The sequence below is a fragment of the Brienomyrus brachyistius genome, chromosome 6 (assembly GCF_023856365.1).
Source record: "Brienomyrus brachyistius isolate T26 chromosome 6, BBRACH_0.4, whole genome shotgun sequence".
NCBI classification, from domain to species: domain Eukaryota; kingdom Metazoa; phylum Chordata; class Actinopteri; order Osteoglossiformes; family Mormyridae; genus Brienomyrus; species Brienomyrus brachyistius.
The window spans coordinates 14,995,184-15,015,564 of record NC_064538.1 but is presented as its reverse complement, the minus strand read 5'-3'; the positions used below and the strand labels follow the sequence as shown (position 1 = coordinate 15,015,564).

The window sequence follows — 20,381 nt, the reverse complement described above, 5'->3', positions numbered from 1 at the left end:
CAGCCTTTTAGTCAAAACTGACTGATTCCAGAGTTGCTGATGTATCTGAAAACCAAATAGATCACACCAAAACCTGTATATTTCATTATATAAAGTTTAATAATTCCTTTTACATTGGATTTCTGATATGCTTACATATCTAACATAAACAACCAGAGGAGTCTGTTCAGTGACAGGTTTCTTCTCCCAAAGACAAGAACCAACAGACTTAAAAACTCCTTTGTCCCATACGCCATCAAGCTTTTTAACTCCTCTCTGGAGGGGAGAGGGAGGGGAAACAGGAGGACAAAGGAGGGGGGGGACAACTAAGCTGTAGTGCCTCTTCACTTCACTGTGCAATACTTTTGTGCAATACTTTTGGTTCAATACTGGAAATGTGCAATTCCCTTGTATTCTTCTTATTCCTATTTATTCTATTTATCCCTTTTGTATATTTTATTTGTCTTTGTATCTATATATGTATATATATAACATTTGCTCACGTTGTGTAACTTCTGTCGGTGCTGTGCTCTTGGAAACCGAATTTCCCAGAGGAATCTACCCGAGGGATTAATAAAGTTTTATCTATCTATCTATCTATCTATCTATCTATCTATCTATCTATCTATCTATCTATCTATCTATCTATCTATCTATTTATCTATCTCGAACCCTACAGTTTACTTGACTCAAAATAGTGTTTTTGTTTGTTTTAACAGCTAGACATTAATATAATGTATTCGGTGTCTTTCTCATGGGGTAACAGCCGAGCTCCTTTACAATGTTTACAAACTACCTACTTCATTGTCTGCAGAAACAAATGATGTGTGTGAGGGCAGAGATCTCAAAAACAGTCATCGCCATCTCCTCCCTACTTCCTGCCACACCCCCCCCCCCCCCCCCCCCATAAACCGTAAGGTTTGTGGACAAGGGGATTTGGAGAGGAAGCCTGCGGTTTCATAGTAACCATCTTTCTGTTGGCCTTGCTCCTCTGCCTCTTCTCGCCTTGGTGGGCCTGCCCTCCCCCCAGCAGAGATAGAGGCCTCCCCTTTATCTGCAGCATTTAATGTCATGGGGTCCTCAGAGAAATTTAAGGGGTGCAGGTGTTCCCTCTGTCACTTCCCCTTACTATGGTTTCATTCCTCCTCCTCCAGTGCAAAACATGTCCTAAGCCTTTCTTAAGAGTGACTTTCCTCGTTTATTTTCTGTTATTATACCCTGTGTACGAAGTCTATTTCTCATAACCTACGTCTCTCCAAGGCTAATTGTTGTTATGCTGTTGTTAGACTACTTCTATTTAAAAAGCAAATTCCCATAATATTCTTAAACTTAAACTGATCTTAAACATAGAAACTGCCCTTAAGAACTCACTATCAAATTTCCATGTACAGTGGATCGTTATCAAAGAATTCAGTTTCTTTAGTAACACATGTGAGGCATTAATTTATGACATTATGCACATTAATACCATTTAGCAGCTGTAAAAGGTTTCGTTTAAAGGAGAAAATATTTTTCTTGTGAACTATGAAGTTGATGCTTAATTACTTATAAATGATATAATTATACAAATTCTCAGGTTGTCTTTGGATATAGACAAATCCATTATACAGTTTCTCTGTAAAATATTTATGAGATGTCAAGGCCTGTTTCTTTTTGTCACTAAGTTAAAACGGAGTCAGGTAACAACAGCATTCTTGTAGTATGACTGGCTGATTGTTTTGACTTGATGCAGGTTTTGTGTGGTGTAACCATCCACCGATCTCTTTACTTGTGGTTGGTAACAGAAACGCATTCATGATGCATTAATTATGAGCACCCCATGAGGTCACAGCAGACCTGCTGGGCATTTGTCCTTGCTGCGTTATTAAGGAGAGCTCTCTCTAAAATTCCATTCTGGAACCTGTGTGTTACTAAAACGAGGAAATTTCCATAGTAGTGATACAACGATTGAAACATTTTTGATATGGCTTGCAGTGTGAGAAATATGTCTATGAGCTTGCCTTTTCTTTCAGAGAGGGCTCTCGGTGCTTGGGACAGGAAGGCTGAGCTCACCATGATTCAACAGGGCCTGTTTCTGTGGGCAGTAGTGCACCGCACTGCGAAGTGACTCTTTCCAAAGGACCCTATTTTTACCCCAGTGAAGAAACGATGCCAGTGACGACCACAAAGTCTCCGCCACCCAACACTGTCCCCACCACTGTCCTTCTACGGGGCTCCACAGTGTATGGGGACAGGCGGCACAACAACACCTCCAGAACGACCCCCATGACCATGACAGTGGCTGCTAATGATACTGGCTTCAACTCCAGCAAGCCGCCCGAGCCAGTGGCTGGTGGGTATGGTGCACCAATGGTGCTGGTACCCTTTGGTATCATCACTGTCATAGGTCTGGCTGTCGTCATGGTGAGTGAAGGCCCACAGCAATGCATCTTGGGACTTTCTACTAGATAACTCATTCTGATATGCCTGTCTTTCAGTCTCTGTTAGCTGATCTGCACCCTTCAGCTGGCTAAGCAGTCTTCATCTCACCACCACTCTAACCACTGCACCAGCATGTCACCCCCAGTTCATAACCATAAGCAATAAATACATAATAACATGTTAGCACTCCACATTCATATGCAGGACACTCAGAGATGGAATGTGGAAATACAGCCAGAAATTAAGAGACCATGAGTGTGTGTGTGTGTGTTTGTGGATATATTTACATATTTCTTGCAAACTGTAGCCTGGTACTTCCCTGTTTCTCATTAATGCAGGGCTTCTTCCTTGCTTTAAGGGACTTCAGTCCTGCTTATAGGAGCCTGACACATACTGTCCTAGCAGTGCTGTGAGAGAAGGTCCCTTGCAGTGTCTCGCCTTCTGGATCTTGTGCACAGGCTTTTGGCCGGGGTAGATCCAGTGGTCATGGTCCATGTTGGCACTGAAGACATAGACAAGGGTAGGAGGGCTGTTCTGCAGGAAAAAATTATAGAAGTTGCACATAAGCTTAGAAACAGAGCATCCAGAGTGGTATTCTCTGGATTACTTCCCGTGCCACACGCGAGCCAGGCTAAGTTAGCTGAGATAAGGGGATTAAACACATGGCTGAAAGGGTGGTGTGGGAAAGAGGGGTTCAGGTTTATGGGGCATTGGAGGTCCTTCTGGAACAGGGGGGACCTGTTTAAGCCAGATGGGTTACATCTGAACTGGAGGGTAACCAGTGTAGTGGGGAGGCTTATTGGTAGAGTAGTTGAGGAGTGTGTAAACTACGGACTAGGGGGGCAGGGAGGCTAGTTAAAAATATAGGTGGGGGGAGACAGAATTCCTTAAATAATAATGAAAGTGGGCACTATAAAAGGTCTACCCGTTGCCATCTGTATTTAAATGCTAGGAGCTTTTGATTTACAGGCTTTAATTTCATCAGACTATTATGACATTATAGGAATAACAGAAACATGGTTGCGTGACGGGGCAGCATAGTGGTGCAGTGGTTAGCACTGTTGCCTCACACCTCTGGGACCCAGGTTCGAGTCTCCGCCTGGGTCACATGTGTGTGGAGTTTGCATGTTCTCCCCATGTCGTCGTGGGGTTTCCTCTGGGTACTCCGGTTTCTCCCCACAGTCCAAAAACATGCTGAGGCCAATTGGAGTTGCTAAATTGCCCGTAGGTGTGCATGTGTGAGTGAATGGTGTGTGAGTGTGCCCTGCGATGGGCTGGCCCCCCATCCTGGGTTGTTCCCTGCCTCGTGCCCATTGATTCCGGACTCTGGACCCCCCGCGACCCAGTAGGATAAGCGGTTTGGAAAATGGATCAATGGATGGTTGCGTGACAATGATGGAGAATACATAATGTAATATGGATGGTTACATGTTGTTCTGTAAGGACCGGATAGGCAAGAAAGGAGTTGGTGTTGCAGTGTATGTAAAAGAAAACTTGCAGGCAAGGGAGCTGACAGATAAAAGTACAGAAGCTGTATGGATAAAACTAGATGCTAAAAACTCAAATGGCCTAATTGTTTTTATGTAGCTGCAGAGGAAAGCAGAATGTTGCACAATATCAGGATTATGAATAATAAAAATGATGTGGAAGTTATGGGTGATTTTAATTTACCTGGGATACAGTGGAACATAGTCTCTGGTTCTACTGTCTGTTAAAATCCTTACCAAGAGAGCAGCCATTCTGGATCTTGTTTTCTCTAATAATTAGGATAGGACCACTTAACAGTGAGAGCTGGAGATTTCAGGTCCAGAGAGTACAAATCCACAGCTGAGTATAAGGAGTCACAGTCACATGGTACTCAACTGGTTGGCTGAAACAAAATCTTAGTCTGGATTTGAACTCTCCAGACCTGAAATCCCCACCTCTGTTGACAGTATTGATCATAACATGGTTAAATTTGAGGTTAATTTTAGTGTTCAAAGAGCAAAGTCCAAAACAAATATACAATGTTAGGAAGTCTAACTTGTATGGTATGAGAATGAAACTAGAAACTCTAAACTGGATGGAATTATTGAAAGTGCAATAGGACTTCATAACTGTTTCTCATGTTCTCTACTTTTCTTATGTTCTTACACACTTCACACCTGCACTTTCCTTTCCTTTGGAACTTACTTGATGTCATCCTACGATTCACGAGAAACTGAAACATATAAGTAGATGGTCATCTTTGGCATTAGAAAGTCGCTTCTGCCCTTTACCTGGCTGGTTTCTGGTCGTTCCCGGTGTCTCCTGCTTCACCTGATTCTTATACACTGCTGTCTTAGAAACATTTAACCTGGACGCTACCTACTTCTCAGCATAGCCTTCTGCCAGCAGAACCATAATTAAACCTGGATTTAAAAATGCAGATTTATTTTAAAATACAGAGTGGTCTCTTGATTTTGTTCTATGGCTGTATGTCAAAGTCTTAGACTGTAGCAACAAAAATGATTTTTTTTGTGCATAATGAAAAAGGATCATGGATCATGTCTAGCTATTTATTGAAAATGCACAATGATGAGCTCTGGCCATTGGTGAATGAAGTCTCATTCTGTGTGGTCTATCTTTTTAGTTAGACAAGTAAATGACTAACTGTCTCTCAAACGTATTCTTCTAGTCGGCCCCTTGGTCATCTGAAGTTGAGGGATATTTCATTGTAAAACTTATCTTATGTGATCAACATAAAGTTGTAACCGTAATCTCTCCCCTGTCTCAATTTTAGATTCTGTACATCAGGAAACGTAACAGGTAAGGAGATAGGATTTTTGGCTAAATGCAACTGACAGAGGAATTATGTTTAATTATGTTAAAGATGCTATTATCAAGAAGACTGTACCTTCTTCTCTGAGCAGAAACCGTTTACACATGAATGTATAGATTTTCAGGTGCATGTGGTCATTGAGAGGACAGCCATGCTTTGCAGACCACTCTGCAAACACACGGTTCCAGCCTTTGGATTCCTGGAGTTTCGTCTCACAGACTGACAGCTCCTTTGTCCCCCAGGTTAGAGAAGCTGAGGCTGCAGCTGATGCCCATGTACAGCTTTGACCCGGCCGAAGAGCAGGCTGAGCTGGAGAGCGAGGTGCTGGAGCAGAGCCGGGAGGCGGCTGCTGCTGGAGCTGAGCTCAAGGTATCACTGCACTAGCGCACACACAGACACAGGTTTGTAATTATATACTTGTGGGGACTCTCTATTCATTTCTATAGGAAAAACCCTAATCCCAGTCACGACACCCATAATCCCTACCCATCCCTAACCTTAACCATAAGTAACCAACCAAAATACAAGACTTTTTACTTTTTTGATCGCATTCACAGATTTGTATAAAACTGAGGTTATCCAAATGGGGACCTCAAATGATGTCCCCAAAAGTAGGGAAATTTCAGGTTTTACAGCACTTTGGGGACATTTTGGTCCCCGAATGTGATCTATGCAAACCCACAGACACACACACAAACACTTGTATTCATATCTTTGTGGGGACTCTCCATACATGTCTATGGGAAAATCCTAGCCCCAAAAATGGCAACCTTAACCCCTTAACCCTAATGGCAGCCTTAACCTTAATCGTAAGTAACTAAAAAAAATACCAGTCTTTTGGCATTTTTATTTTTTGCAGTCACAGATTTTTATAAAATTGAATTTCCCCTTGAGGGAACTGAAAAAATGCCATCCTAAAATAATATTGTTTGGGACATTTGGTAACATTTACATGACCCACACACACACACACACACACATCCATAGGCCCGTCACCCATGACGTCAGGGAGATTCCGATCTGACTCTAAGCAGGTTTCCTTTATTTCTGGTTTATCTGAGCGCCACACTGAAACTTTGGAATACAAGAAAGCCTAACCCTAACCATCTGTCAACAGCAGACCATCTGACAAGCATGGCACTGTTATGAAGGAGATGCTACTGCAGTGTTCCTTTTTGCTCCAGCTGCAAACAAAAGAAAATCCATATTTGAATTTCCACGATTTCCCTCTGGATGATAAAATACGTGGTCTTTTTTTGGAATGTGCTGGAGGGATTTTATCACTTGGCGGGCCTGGGAACGCCTCGGCATCCCCCACGAAGAGCTGGTAGAGGTGGCTGGGGAGAAGGAGGTCTGGTTGTCTCTCCTGAAGTTGCTACCCCCAGAACCCGGGACCTGGGATCCCAGACAATTAAGTGGATGGTGATAAGAATATAAGAAATTTGCAAACGAGAGGAGGCCATTCGGCCCATCAAGCTTGTTATCTAGCTCTGATTTAAAGGAACCCAGGGTTTTAGCTTGTGCTACACTAGCAGGAAGACTATTCCATACTCTAACTACACACTGTGTAAAGTAGTGCTTCCTCAAATTCATTTTTAAATGTTCTCCCGCTAACTTCCACTTATGGCCACGTGTTATAGTATTTAAACTAATATTGAAGTAGCCATTTGGCTGAACAGCATCCAGTCCTGTTGGAATCTTATATACCTGAATCATGTCCCCCTTAGTCTCCTTTGCTCGAGGCTAAACATATTGAGCTCAGCTATCCTCTCCTCATAAGACATTCCACTAAGACCAGGAATCATTTTTGTAGCCCTACGTTGTACCCTTTCCAAGGCAGCAATGTCCTTCTTAACGTATGGTGACCAAACTCACCTCCCTTGACTTAATCTCCACACACCTAGAGATGTAACCCAACATCCTATTGGCCTTTTTTATTGCTTCCCCACACTGGTGAGAGTGGGACATGGAAGCATCAACAAACACACCGAGGTCTTTCTCATAATCAGCTACCTTTATTTCAGTCTGTGCTTTATATGTCTGCTTCCTGCATGGATTACCTTACCTGGCAGATTAAATTTAACGTAGATAAATGTATCAGCCCAGTCGCTAATTAAATCAAGATCTCATTGTAGCCTCTGTGCTGCTAGATGGATGGATGCATGGGCTCTCACTGATTCCCGCTAATGCATTGCAGTGCTTTTAAGGAGCGCGATTGGAATACACACTCAAGGGAGCGCAAAGATGGGTGGTGTGCATGACTGTATGCGGTGGGCCGGCCTGGACCAAAATGCCAGGGCCAATGTTTTTGTCCCAGTCCGTCCATGAGTGAGAAAGTATAATTCTCTTGTATTTGAACATTGTGGTGCAGTGCTAGAGTAACCTAGAAGTAAAGGTAGCCTGCTTAGAGTCATTGTGAAAAGGGCCTAACCCTATCTTGAACACTATTCTCAACACACATTGGTTATCTGGTGGCACCAGCAAAAACAGCAGTTAAGCTAATTACATTCAGCAGTCATCCTCATACCTAGTAATGAAACTAAAAACACGGAGACTAACTCAAAATGAAACAGACTGACATCCACGCTGGCAGCCTGACAAACACTCATGTAGACGCTCCCCAGCAATAGCACCAGCACAGGCACAAAACACCAAACCAAACCAGGGGATACCCAGTATTAAATAACGCTGAGTAATGGTAGCATTAAAACTGCAAACAAAGACAAACATCCACACTTCCAGGCCTGCAATATTCTTCAATGTACTGCAAAAGTATAATCAAAACAAACGCTGAGAAACTGTCCTAAGCCGAGGTAACAGGTACCACCCAGAACATTCTGAAAACCTCTTCTTCTGAAAATCAAAATAAAAACCAATCACCCTCAGTCCCATTTAATGAGAATTACTGCTGAAAAACAAAAAACCTTCAGGCTGCTTTCTGCTGGGCCCCAACAATGGGAAGTGAATAACAGCTATCTTTACTTGCAGCTCATACCAGTATTATCCTTTTATGTATTAATTGCCTCCATTCTTCTATTCTTCACAAATGTCATTATTTTGAAAAGAAGCTGGACAAGCTAAAGATTGTTTGAAGCTTCTTACGGCAGCCACCAGAAAACTGCCTTCATGCCGTTTTTGGTCAAGCATGCACTCTCATGGACTTAAGCCAAATGCGCAAATATTTGAAATTCATCACACATCCCAATATAATGTCTAGTGAAATCTGGTTGTCCATCTGGCCCAACTGTAATTGGATCCTCTAAAAGGTTGCTGTCAGAAATTACTATGAGAGTATAGGAATGATGAATTGCTGCACCGGAGCTCTTAAATACACAGCAAGTGGAGTGAAATGGAAGGAAAGAAAAGGAAGAGGTGTATGTGTGTAAATGGCCGGTAGACACCATAAACCACATGAATAGAACTGTTTTAGGGCGAAAAAGAGAACTACATACTAGACCAGGCAGCTGAATACACCAACTCAATAGCATCAGCTCACCAAACACCATATCAACCACCTTTCTCATTTTCTCTTTTTGCCTCCGGAAGACCCTGACAACCACTCTAGGAAACACAGAGAATCCTGGCTGACTGGGGCTTACGGATGTGGCCAGGACCATGAATGCATGATTCCATCTCAACCTGGGTGCAGATTGAGGGTCTGAGGCCGTAGAGGGACTTGTGAATGTGAAGAAGGAGCTAGACACGCCTCGTGTTTCAAATCAAGATATTTGGCATGCAACAAGAAAAATCTAAACATTTAGCGTAGTATTATCATGAACGTAATGTATCTTCGTATTATTTTGAAAGAGGTATATTGCAAATGGTTTGCAGCTGTAACAGAACAGCAAAGAAAATTTCGGAAGAGCTTTGCTGAATGTCTCGTTATCGAAATTCAAGGGGAATGACCTGAGAGAAGCAGTTTAGCATTTAGATGTTAACTCACCCCTGCTTCTCACAACCCTTCGACTGGCTCCAGTGACAGCAGCCTGACATCGGGGGAAGGGCTAAGTACAATCATGGTGCGCAATTGGAATGTACTATTATTGTTTATCTCTCTCATCATCTTTATTCATCTGTTATTATATGTTACTGTTAAGAGCTTGAGTTTAATAACTTATTTATTTTATTATCCTCCTGGATGTCCAATTGTCCAAAACAATAGAAATGGTCAATAGTTAATAAAAGTAGAAGGGGAACAGCAGCCGAGTAGCAGCGTTCTGTACTGAACTTGGAGACTGATTCGCGTTGACCTCTTCTTGACTTTTGGAATAGTATTTTGCTGGAAATTTGTTTTTCACATGCAAGATTGCTTCTTTATAGGCAATAGAGCTTAATCATGGTGTTTATGCTTAGATTTAATCAATCGACCTCAGTGCTAAACTGTACACTGACAAATTTAATCCCAAAGCTACAATAGCCTAATAGGACAATCAACTCATTTTCGGGAGAGACCCTAGGGGAAGACATGGGCTACATGGGCTACAACAAGCAAGCCATGTCTGATTTCTGGTTTCAGACTAGTGGTAGGAACATGTGTTTCAGCTATTGTCAGCATAACTCTGGGATAGTGCTAATATACATCATAAGTTTATTCTTGTCACAGGAATACGTTTTTCTTTACTCCTTTTTGTGCACAATGTGTCTCTCCCACCTTCTCAGTTCACTGTGTAGTATCAATAGTCCTGGGCCTTGACCCCGGTGGGTTGGATACATTGTGTCAGATAATCCAAAGACTTTGTATAACAATATATTCATACCAAAAAGATTAACCACGGAAATTACCTTGCTCATTTTCATCATCCCACTGTTCCAACTGATGATTTGGAGTGAATGTTCCTCCTTTGATGCCAAAACAGCCAAAAATATGAGGAGAACAGAAATGCAATTAGTTCCATTCATAGGAGTATGTGGTATAGACCATACAAAAATGCAGATTGGTGGTTACTTTTGTGTGCGCTGCGTGTGTGCAGTGAATGCTTGTGCACATTTCCTGAATAGATACAACCTTGTTTCCAAAAAGATGGGATGCTGTGTAAAATGTAAATAAAAACAGAATGCAATGATTTGCAATAGAAACCCATATTTAATGGAAAAGATAACGAAGACAATGCCTCAGATGTTGAAGCTGAGACATTTTTTTTGTTTTATGACAAACATATGCTCAATTTGAATTTGATGCCTGCAACACATTTCAAAAAAGGAGCAACAATGAGCAACGAAAGACTGGAAAATTGTGTGATGCTAAAACAAAACAGCTGGTTGGATATCTCACAACTAACTAGGTCAATTGTCAACAGGGCAGTAAGTAGATATTAAAAGAGCCGCCCAGAGAGGCAGAGTATCACTACAGCGAAGACAGGGAGAGATTTGCTGCTCTCTGAAAGACTGGGTGGGCAAATATTGCAACAGTTTAAGAATAATGATCCTCAACGTATTATTGGAAAGAATTTGGGAATTATAAAGAATCCGAAGAAATCTTTGTATGCTAGGGACAAGACCAGAAACTGATATTGAATAGCCGTGATCTTCATGTCCTCAGGCAGCACTGTGTTAAAAACAAAGATTCTATAGTGGAAATCACTGCATGGGCTCAGGAACACTTCCCAAAACTATTGTCTGTGAACATAGTTTGTTGCTGCATCCATAAATGCAGGATGAAACTCTGCTAGGCAAAGAAACCGTATATAAACATGACCCAGGAACACCGCCGACTCATTTAAGATTGAAACAAATTGGAAAAGTGTCTTGTGGTCTGATCAAAATCAAAATTTCAAATTCTTTTTGGAAATCATGGATGGCATATCCTTCAGGCTATAGAGGAGAGGGACCATCCATTTTATTATCAGTGGACAGTTCAAACGCCAGCATCCATGGTGGTATGGGGCTGCATTAGTAACTATGGTTTTGGCAGCTTGCGTATCAGGGATCATTACTGCTGACTGAAATATACACGTTTTTGGAACAACACGTCTTTTTTCAGAGAAGGCTTGATGTATTTCAACAGGACAATGCTAAAGCGCATTCTGCATACATTACAATAGCAAGGTTCCGTAGTAGAAGAGTCTGGGTCCTAGACTGGCCTGCCTGCATTCCAGACCAGTCACCCACTAAAAATATCTGGCACATCATGAAATGAAAAATACGACAAAGGAGACACTGAACCGTTGAGTAGTTCAAATCCTATAGCAGCTAAGAATGGATGACGTTTTACTGTCAGAAGTCCAACAACTGGTCTCCTCAGTTACCAAATGTTTACACCATGTTGTTAAAAGAGGTGACGTAGCACAGTGGTCAACATACCCGTCCCAACTTTTTTGAAACGTGTTGCTGACATCATTCAAATTGACCATATATTTGTCATGAAACAATAACATTTGTAGTTTTCAGCATTTGTCACATTCTCTTTGTTGTATGTTCAGTTAAATATGGGTTTATACGATTTGTAAATCATTGCTTTCTGTTTTTATTAACACTTTACATAGCGACCCAATGTTTTGCAAACGGGATTGTAAAATCCATCCATCCATCCATTTTCCAAACCACTTATCCTACTGGGTCGCGGGGGGTCCGGAGCCTATCCCGGAAGCAATGGGCACGAGGCAGGGAACAATCCAGGATGGGGGGCCAGCCCATCGCAGGGCTGCACACCTACGGGCAATCTAGCAACTCCAATTAGCCTCAGCACGTTTTTGGACTGTGGGGGGAAACCGGAGTGGGATTGTAATATCTCAAGATAAAATCAACCCAAATAGCTACTTAACTGAATTATGTAATTCTAAATTATATGAACATACTTCAATGTCAGAAAGACATACAGATACATTATTGTTGTTTGCTTGTTTGGGTGTGAGTGTGTTTGTATGTGTGGATAGTATGATAGTATAGAGCTGTCATTACTGATTTTTCTCCCTTCAACAAACATCATCCCAAACAATTAGGACTATTTATGAATTAATTTAATGTGAGAATGAATAATCATTCATACAACTTGCTGTAATTTTTTTCTGTTAGATAATTCCTTCTGGTTCACAGAACATATATTATTATTTCATTGTAAAAATTACCTGACTTGTACATTAAAGTGAAGGAGAATGGGAAGGACTGACGATAGTTATTAATTCCAACAATAAAGATTTTATAATAGACAAGGGCACTTTTACAAAATAGTTGAAGTGGTTTTAGGGAACATGGTAAACAACTCGTCCATGTTAACTAGAATCATTTCACTTTAAACTGTCCACATCTATGTATCAAGATTATGTGGAAATGTATGATGTTTGCTTTCACTTATTACCATTATATTTGTAAGTGTTTATAACCACCAGGACTGTGCATATGCATCTCAGGTATTTGTGAGGATACGCAGCATGTTATTTGGGTGCACTAATCTGTGCATATGTCTGTCTTCCTTGGGCGATGCGCCCGTGCACTTGAACAAAGATTGCTGTTTGTCTGCAAGGGCAGAACTGATGAAGAACTTACTTGGAGCTGAGGGTCATCAAACCTAGAGAAGAAGATTGCCCTCTGCTGTTACTCCTCTCCAGCTCAGAAGGACACTCTCCACGAAAAGGGAGAATACTGGAATGTTTACATTGTTAATGTTGACAATGACAAAACAATCAATAAAGGAAGCTGTTTTCTGCTCAGTCCAATTAGTACTCATTCATACACTTGCGAGGGCTTGAATGGTTTGGTGTGAGAAAGTTTGAAGAAATAGGTAAAATTTTACAGAAAATCTTTATGGAGAATTGTCATTATAGCTTAAAATATGACATGAAGGCAGAATACAATATTCAATTAGACTAGCAAGAGCTACCAAACAATTCAGTGAATTGTTCATAATATAGTGTAGATGCAACTGTAATGTTCCATAAGAAATATTTTTATTGCATAAGGAAAGCATAAGGAAAATCACTACTATCTCCATTCACACAGAAGCATTAAAAATGTTAAGGGAAAACACAAAACCAGTCAAATAAAAATGGTTATAAGTTCAAGTAAAGATACACTACAGAACAAAATTCAGAGGGAATACTTTCATATATAGCAGACTTACTAAGAGACTTAAAAATCACAAACCATAAAACACGCCCAAATAGCAACAACAATATAAAAAATATAAAAAATCTTCATATAAAAACATGGCATTGCAGCCAGCCAGGAACAAGCACATAAAATCATCTCCCAAAATATATACGTAAATTCTCATGCTGCTCTGGCTGGCTCACAGGCCCAGCACTGACCGTATGAACAGATGAGTATCCTGACTTTGCTGAGGTATTAAGAGAACAGGTATGTGGCTGTGACTTGGGTACAGAGGCACACTGACCCACATTTCCCAGAGCCCCACCTCACCCCTGAAGCCAAACTCATCCCCCCATGGAAGTCGGTCCCTTCAAGGACTTGAGGAACCTCATTTTGTTGCCTCATTTTTTTGTTTTCTGGTATGATTAGTTTAATATTTACTATATTATCAAACCATGGACACATATATTGTATTCAAATATTCAAGTTCCCCTAGAAAAGGTTCACGTGGATGTTACAGCTTAAGGAAGCGTCTGACATGAAACAGAGTATTTGAGCAGGGTTAGGGTTAGGGAGGCCTGACTTTTGCGGGGGTTGTAGGCTGCGTTGGCGCTGTGTTGGGGAATAGATCATTTTGGGTCAGCGGTGGAACAGCTCTGGGAAGAGGTGAGGTAGTGTGCCTTGTCTTAGAGGTAGTCCACAGGATCTACAGCGATTAGGAGCACAAATGCCGAGGGAGAGAGGCAGTCAGAGAGGAAGGACTTACAAAGTATCTCATTTTCCACCATAGCATTTCATTTGGTTATGTCTGATGACACATTACCTAGAAAACTGAGTTTGCTTGGTCACACAGGTGTAACAAGCAAAAGATCAGCAAAAGCCGTGTAACCATCACGTGGTGTGCTTTAAACGGTCATACAGAAAATCATTTAAAATCCATCGCGAAGAGAACATCGAAGTATTTAATTTGTTACATTATTCTGAATAACAAAATGCATGAATTTACATGAGTCCAGGTTATCGCCCCCAATACAAGCAAATTAACTCGGTCACTTGCCGTCATATAAATCTCTATGTCTTTATCTCCACATATCCTAATAAAACTTCCATTAAGGTGGCAAAACGATACAGCATGTAGTCCCTTCCTCTCTATTTCCTGCACTTTCGCACTCCCTCGGTATCACGGTTCTCACTTTCATCAATGCCACTGATGGTACATGAAGGTTCACCTGAAGATATGCGGAATGAGAGTTACAAACATGAACATCATACTGAAACAGCGCAACGCGAGTTTCTGAACGGTGTCAGTACAGCTGGGACAGCAGTAAGGCTGTCAAATCCACTTCAGCAAGGAGAAATAAACAAAAACCAAGAGCCCAGGACACAGCATGGCTAAAAATGCTAAAATAGAATATAAATGTCGTACAGGTGAGGATAATGCTCTTCAAGCTTTGGCAAACAAATCAAGTCTTATTACAAAGGTTTTGTTGAGTAATCTGCTGAGCACACATTCAGTTGTCTGACACCTGAAATCATTTTCTGATTGAACGTAAAAACAAAAATAAAGACTGTGCTCATTTTAAAACAAATCAAAAGTTTTGGCTCAATACAGAAAAAAAATAAACCGGCTGTCTTACATGCAGTTTTTTTTAGTAGAATTCTGGATGAAGGTAATATTTCAAAAACCTGCTGCTGGTCAGACCAATGGTTTTAAAAATGTCTACCACAAGGATGTCACCCTGAGGAACAAAGTCCTGACTGACTTGATGTCCTGCTCAACAAACCTGTAAGCAAGACTCTTCTCGCTGCCCCAGATATATTTCAAGTCCATCCATCCATTCCTTTCCTGAAACAGCTCGTCTTATTCAGGGTCACGGGCGTCCAGAGCCTATTGGCAGAAGGCAGGGAACAGCCCAGGATGGGGCACCAATCCATGTCAGGGCACAGTCACACACCATTCACACCTACGGACAATTTAGCAACTCCAATTAACCTCAGCAGGTTTTTGCACTGTGGGGGGAACTCAGAGTACCCAGAGGAAACCCCACGACGACACGGGGAGAGCATGCAAACTCCACACACATACAGCCGTGGCAGAGGCTCAAACCATGGGCCCAGAGGTGTGAGGCAACAGTGCTAATCACTGCACCCCCATACCACCCTTATTTCAAGTCAAAAAAATGAATTATAGCACCAATATTTCAGAGAGATTGATAAATACGGACGCTTCCCAGGTTATGATGTCTCGACTTAACAATGGGTAAATGTTTTTCACTTTCAGTACATTATTTAATAAATTACGTGAGATATTTAGAACTTTATTATAACATAAGCTTTGTGTTAATGATTTTGCCCGACTGTAGGGTAATGTACACATTCTAAGCATGTTTAAGGTAGGATAGGCTATGGTGTTTGTTATGTTAGGTCAGTGGTTCTCAAAGGTGGTCCTCGGGCCCCACTACCCTGCTTGTTTTCCTGCTATCCCTGCCCCACACACAAGTCCCAGCTGTCTTTCAGCTTCTGATTGACTGAACACACCTGATCCAGGTAATCAGCAGTGTGTAGGGCAGGGAGAGCTGGAAAACAAGCAGGGCAGTGGGGCCAGAGGACCGAGTCTGAGAACCACTGGGGTAGGTGTACTGCTCTAAAATGCATTTTCACCTTACGATCAATTTATCGGTTTACCCCATCATAACCTGGGGAGAGGCTATATATGACCATTAACATTTTTTTTTTCAATTTCCTCCTAAAAAGCAACTAAAGACAGGAATTAAAAAAAATAAAATGGAAACCATCCAATGAAAGACAAGTAATCCCTGTAATTGCCTGTAATATCCCAGAGAGGTCACTGTTCTTTCACAATAAAACAAACTGGAGATTTAAAAATAATTAGCGAAACCAACACTCTTATTTCACAGAAATGGGAAAGAAGTCTAAAGCAAATTACCATCCTCAAAAATAGAAATAAATCACCTAAAGATGACCGTAGCTATTAAAAGTATTACAAAATACAATAAAAATGTGTGAAGAATTCATAAAAAAAGGAAAAATCACGGGGCTTTTAAGAATAACACAGTGCTGAGTGCTGTGAAGAAGTATGCTGGTTTAACACCCCCACACTACAGATATTAGACATTCCCTCACATTTCCTTGGAAAAGCTGAGTAGAACAGCTCCCCCTGGTGGTATGTAGGCACTGCAGGAAAAAAGGTTCACCCTGAAACAAACTGAACAGCTGAAGATTTCTCCCATTTATTCCTACAAAATTCCAGGCAGTTTCCAGACTACAGCAGATCATAAACAAGAAAAGTATACCTGGGTGCCTGTATCATCATTTTCTGCTGTTCTTAAGGAGTTCTCCTCTCCTCAGGATATACACCTTGTGCTAATTGGAACACATCAGCACATGTTGATTTGAATGCATTATCATGACTGGAATATCAGCATGAACCTCTCTGCCGGGCAAAAACATCACAAGAAGCAAAAGTAAAACTTCCAGTCAGCTTACAAAGACTTTCCTTCACCTTCCTCACATGCCGAAAGCAAAAATGCTTGGGATACAGTGGAAATCAAGCATCTCAATCCAGTCAGTGCTGCGATATCTAAGTGGGGAAATGATCAAGGCAATGTAGGAAAGGCTGAGTTATACGATTCATGTTCCATTCAAACTTAGTCTCCTTATCAATGATAATTGCCTGAATCTCCAAACAGCCATCCCTAACCCTACCACTAAATCATACCTTTGCCCAAGCTTTCCTGACACTGATTGTTTTTGCTAAAATTCTACTTACTGCTCTTGGGTTGGCCCCCATTTCATCAATACTTCTTCACAAACTACACCTCACAGACGCAAAACAGAAGCTGAACCAGTTTCTTCTTCTTCAAAAAAAAAACGTAGTAGCAATACCAAAAGTCACACTTTCTATACAAAGGCCTTCAACCTGCCAGAATCCTTTTTGCCATCGATTATACAGAAGGACAGGGCCTCAAATAAGGAAAACAAGCCCTAAACAAACCAATCCATGTACATACCACAAGAAATAAGAAATCTCCGAAACACAGAAAATGTACCCATTCTATGATATCCTGCTTTGAACTTGTAGGCAACATTGAAGTCGCAGTCTGTGTAATACAGTGACTGCAAAATGACTGGCCTTTCAAACACAAGGAAAAATATAACAGACAGTCCGAGTCCCTCACCTGCCAGTCACATGGCATCAGTGGGCACCTGATTGGTTCATATTTGGCTACCATGCTCCAGCCAAACTACTCCAATTTAACAACTGCAAAAAGCACTAACAGTGGGCAGCACTGTACACTGGCTAGAAACAGTGCTTGTTATGAATTCAAACAGCATAATAATATTTTACAACATAATAATCTACTGTCCCCAGTTACCATGCTTATTAGGTGTTATGGGGAGATCTACTATCCCCAGTTACCTTGTGTATGAGGTGTTATGGGGGGGGGGGGTCTACTGTCCCCAGTTACCTTGTGTGTGAGGTGTTATGGGAGAGTCTACTGTCCCCAGTTACCTTGTGTGTGAGGTGTTATGGGAGGGTCTACTGTCCCCAGTTACCTTGCCTATTAGGTGTTATGGGGGGATCTACTGTCCCCAGTTACCTTGTGTATGAGGTGTTATGGGGGGTCTACTATTCCCAGTTACCTTGTATATGAGGTGTTATGGGGGGGGGGGGGTCTACTGTCCCCAGTTACCTTGTGTATGAGGTGTTATGGGGGGGGGGACCTACTGTCCCCAGTTACCTTGTGTATGAGGTGTTATGGGGGGGGGACCTACTGTCCCAGTTACCTTGTTTATGAGGTGTTATGGGGGGGGGGACCTACTGTCCCCAGTTACCTTGTGTATGAGATGTGTTATGGGGGGGGGGGACCTACTGTCCCCAGTTACCTTGTGTATGAGGTGTTATGGGGGGGTCTACTGTCCCCAGTTACCTTGTGTATTAGGTGTTATGGGGGATGGGGTCTACTGTCTCCAGTTACCTTGTGTATGAGGTGTTATGGGGGGGGGTCTACTGTCCCCAGTTACCTTGTGTATGAGATGTGTTATGGGGGGGGACCTACTGTCCCCAGTTACCTTGTGTATGAGGTGTTATGGGGGGGGGGTCTACTGTCCCCAGTTACCTTATGTACGAGGTGTTATGGGGGGGGGGTCTACTGTCCCCAGTTACCTTGTGTATGAGGTGTTATGGGGGGGGGTCTACTGTCCCCAGTTACCTTGTGTATGAGGTGTTATGGGGGGGGGGACCTACTGTCCCAGTTACCTTGTGTATGAGGTGTTATGGGGGGGGGGGACCTACTGTCCCCAGTTACCTTGTGTATGAGGTGTTATGGGGGGGACCTACTGTCCCCAGTTACCTTGTGTATGAGGTGTTATGGGGGGGGGGACCTACTGTCCCCAGTTACCTTGTGTATGAGGTGTTATGGGGGGGGGTCTACTGTCCCCAGTTACCTTGTGTATGAGGTGTTATGGGGGGGGGGACCTACTGTCCCCCAGTTACCTTTGTGTATGAGGTGTTATGGGGGGTCTACTGTCCCCAGTTACCTTGTGTTTGAGGTGTTATGGGGGGGGGTCTACTGTCCCTAGTTACCTTGTGTTTGAGGTGTTATGGGGGGGGGGGACCTACTGTCCCCAGTTACCTTGTGTATGAGATGTGTTATGGGGGGGGACCTACTGTCCCCAGTTACCTTGTGTATGAGGTGTTATGGGGGGGGGGGACCTACTGTCCCCAGTTACCTTGTGTATGAGGTGTTATGGGGGGGGGTCTACTGTCCCCAGTTACCTTGTGTATGAGGTGTTATGGGGGGGGGGACCCTACTGTCCCCCAGTTACCTTGTGTATGAGGTGTTTATGGGGGGTCTACTGTCCCCAGTTACCTTGTGTTTGAGGTGTTATGGGGGGGGGTCTACTGTCCCTAGTTACCTTGTGTTTGAGGTGTGTAATGGGGGGGGGACCTACTGTCCCCAGTTACCTTGTGTATGAGGTGTTATGGGGGGGGGGACCTACTGTCCCCAGTTACCTTGTGTATGAGATGTGTTATGGGGGGGGACCTACTGTCCCCAGTTACCTTGTGTATGAGGTGTTATGGGGGGGGGTCTACTGTCCCCAGTTACCTTGTGTATGAGGTATGTAATGGGGGGGGGACCTACTGTCCCCAGTTACCTTGTGTATGAGGTGTTATGGGGGGGGGGGACCTACTGTCCCCAGTTACCCTTGTGTTTGAGGTGTTATGGGGGGGGGTCTACTGTCCCTAGTTACCTTGTGTTTGAGGTGTGTAATGGGGGGGGGGGACCTACTGTCCCCAGTTACCTTGTGTATGAGGTGTGTTATGGGGAGGGGGGTACTGTCTCCTGTTACTTTGTGCGTGAGGTGTGTTATGGGGGGGGGGGGGGGTCTTGTGTCAGTGCAGTCCTCTTCCATCCTTGTTGTGGCTGAGGTAGACAGGGAGGCAAAAGCGAGGTGGGGTTAGGGTTGGCCCTTGTGGCACCCATGTGCTGAGGTCTGTATGTCATCTGTCATATTTGCAAACAATATAAGAAACATATATATAATATATAAATATATCTATATAGCACAATATATATTGTAACTGAGTATTTTGAAATCATGTTCCTGAATCTGAGTCAAGCAAAAAATACTTGCAAAAATACCTGAAGTGTAAATGAATTAAATGAATATAAACGAGTACCATAGTAAAGAGCACTGTCTACTGCAGTAAACAGCAGCCTCAATGGGATGAGAAATCAAGTAGTAACTGAACTGGTAAACATTTGGTAAACAGATGAATGTTGACACAATGACAAAGTTCACATAACTGCCTGATTTCGGTGACAAAACACCCTCACATGTATATGAACAAGTAAAAAAATACATATACTATATATATATATATATATATATATATATATATATATATATATATATATTATATATATATATAATTTAAAAAATTTATTTCCTTTCTGACTTAGGACCAAGGAGTCACAGCCTGCGTTTAAGTCATGTGTTATGAGATGATATCGGTGTACTTCAAAGACAGAGAAGACCCAAACTGAGCCCCCTTTAAGGAGAAGAGCTTCTACCCTTAACCTTCTATAGAACTCTGCTATCCCCAGAGGTTGCGTACACTGGCATGCTA

At 42.3% G+C, this 20,381-nt stretch overlaps 1 protein-coding gene and 3 long non-coding RNA genes across 27 annotated transcripts; 2 read left to right on the top strand and 2 right to left on the bottom strand.

Moving 5' to 3' along the window:
• Positions 1 to 80: 80 nt before the first annotated feature.
• On the bottom strand, positions 81 to 10,088 carry LOC125744508 (uncharacterized). Its single transcript, XR_007398421.1, has 2 exons — positions 9,983 to 10,088; positions 81 to 2,934 (listed from the first exon to the last, which is right to left on the bottom strand). It is a non-coding gene; the product is annotated as an uncharacterized LOC125744508 (long non-coding RNA).
• On the top strand, positions 2,128 to 12,848 carry si:ch211-161c3.5 (uncharacterized protein C3orf18 homolog). Of its 6 annotated transcripts, none has more exons than XM_049016387.1 (4): positions 2,128 to 2,382; positions 5,162 to 5,187; positions 5,443 to 5,569; positions 12,665 to 12,848. In XM_049016387.1, exons 1-4 carry the CDS (start codon positions 2,128 to 2,130, stop codon positions 12,668 to 12,670), a joined length of 414 nt encoding a protein of 137 aa, XP_048872344.1. In that variant the 3' UTR covers positions 12,671 to 12,848. The 6 variants fall into 6 exon arrangements, with proteins under 6 accessions (XP_048872344.1, XP_048872340.1, XP_048872339.1 ...); XM_049016383.1 differs by having other exon boundaries at positions 12,641 to 12,848; XM_049016382.1 differs by having other exon boundaries at positions 8,747 to 12,848.
• Positions 12,849 to 13,061: 213 nt separating this feature from the next.
• LOC125744506 (uncharacterized) lies at positions 13,062 to 19,380 on the bottom strand. Of its 18 annotated transcripts, XR_007398409.1 has the most exons (8): positions 19,120 to 19,380; positions 18,866 to 18,979; positions 18,539 to 18,725; positions 18,414 to 18,490; positions 18,226 to 18,366; positions 18,117 to 18,177; positions 17,848 to 18,018; positions 13,062 to 17,803 (listed from the first exon to the last, which is right to left on the bottom strand). It is a non-coding gene; the product is annotated as an uncharacterized LOC125744506 (long non-coding RNA). The 18 variants fall into 18 exon arrangements; XR_007398406.1 differs by having other exon boundaries at positions 13,062 to 18,018; positions 18,539 to 18,648; positions 18,788 to 18,979; XR_007398405.1 differs by having other exon boundaries at positions 13,062 to 18,018; positions 18,226 to 18,271; positions 18,367 to 18,490.
• LOC125744507 (uncharacterized) lies at positions 17,822 to 19,623 on the top strand. Of its 2 annotated transcripts, none has more exons than XR_007398420.1 (9): positions 17,822 to 17,859; positions 18,047 to 18,331; positions 18,426 to 18,471; positions 18,519 to 18,660; positions 18,895 to 18,942; positions 18,992 to 19,037; positions 19,178 to 19,226; positions 19,369 to 19,417; positions 19,468 to 19,623. It is a non-coding gene; the product is annotated as an uncharacterized LOC125744507 (long non-coding RNA). The 2 variants fall into 2 exon arrangements; XR_007398419.1 differs by lacking the exon at positions 17,822 to 17,859 and adding an exon at positions 17,914 to 18,000 and having other exon boundaries at positions 19,323 to 19,417.
• The last annotated feature ends 758 nt before the right edge of the window (positions 19,624 to 20,381 follow it).

Coding starts and splice junctions, on each gene's coding strand:
- si:ch211-161c3.5 (XM_049016382.1), top strand. CDS start 2,128: ATGCCAGTGACGACCACAAAGTCTCCGCCACCCAACACTGTCCCCACC. Junction 2,383..5,161: donor TAGGTCTGGCTGTCGTCATG/GTGAGTGAAGGC, acceptor TCTCAATTTTAG/ATTCTGTACATCAGGAAACG. Junction 5,188..5,442: donor TACATCAGGAAACGTAACAG/GTAAGGAGATAG, acceptor TTTGTCCCCCAG/GTTAGAGAAGCTGAGGCTGC.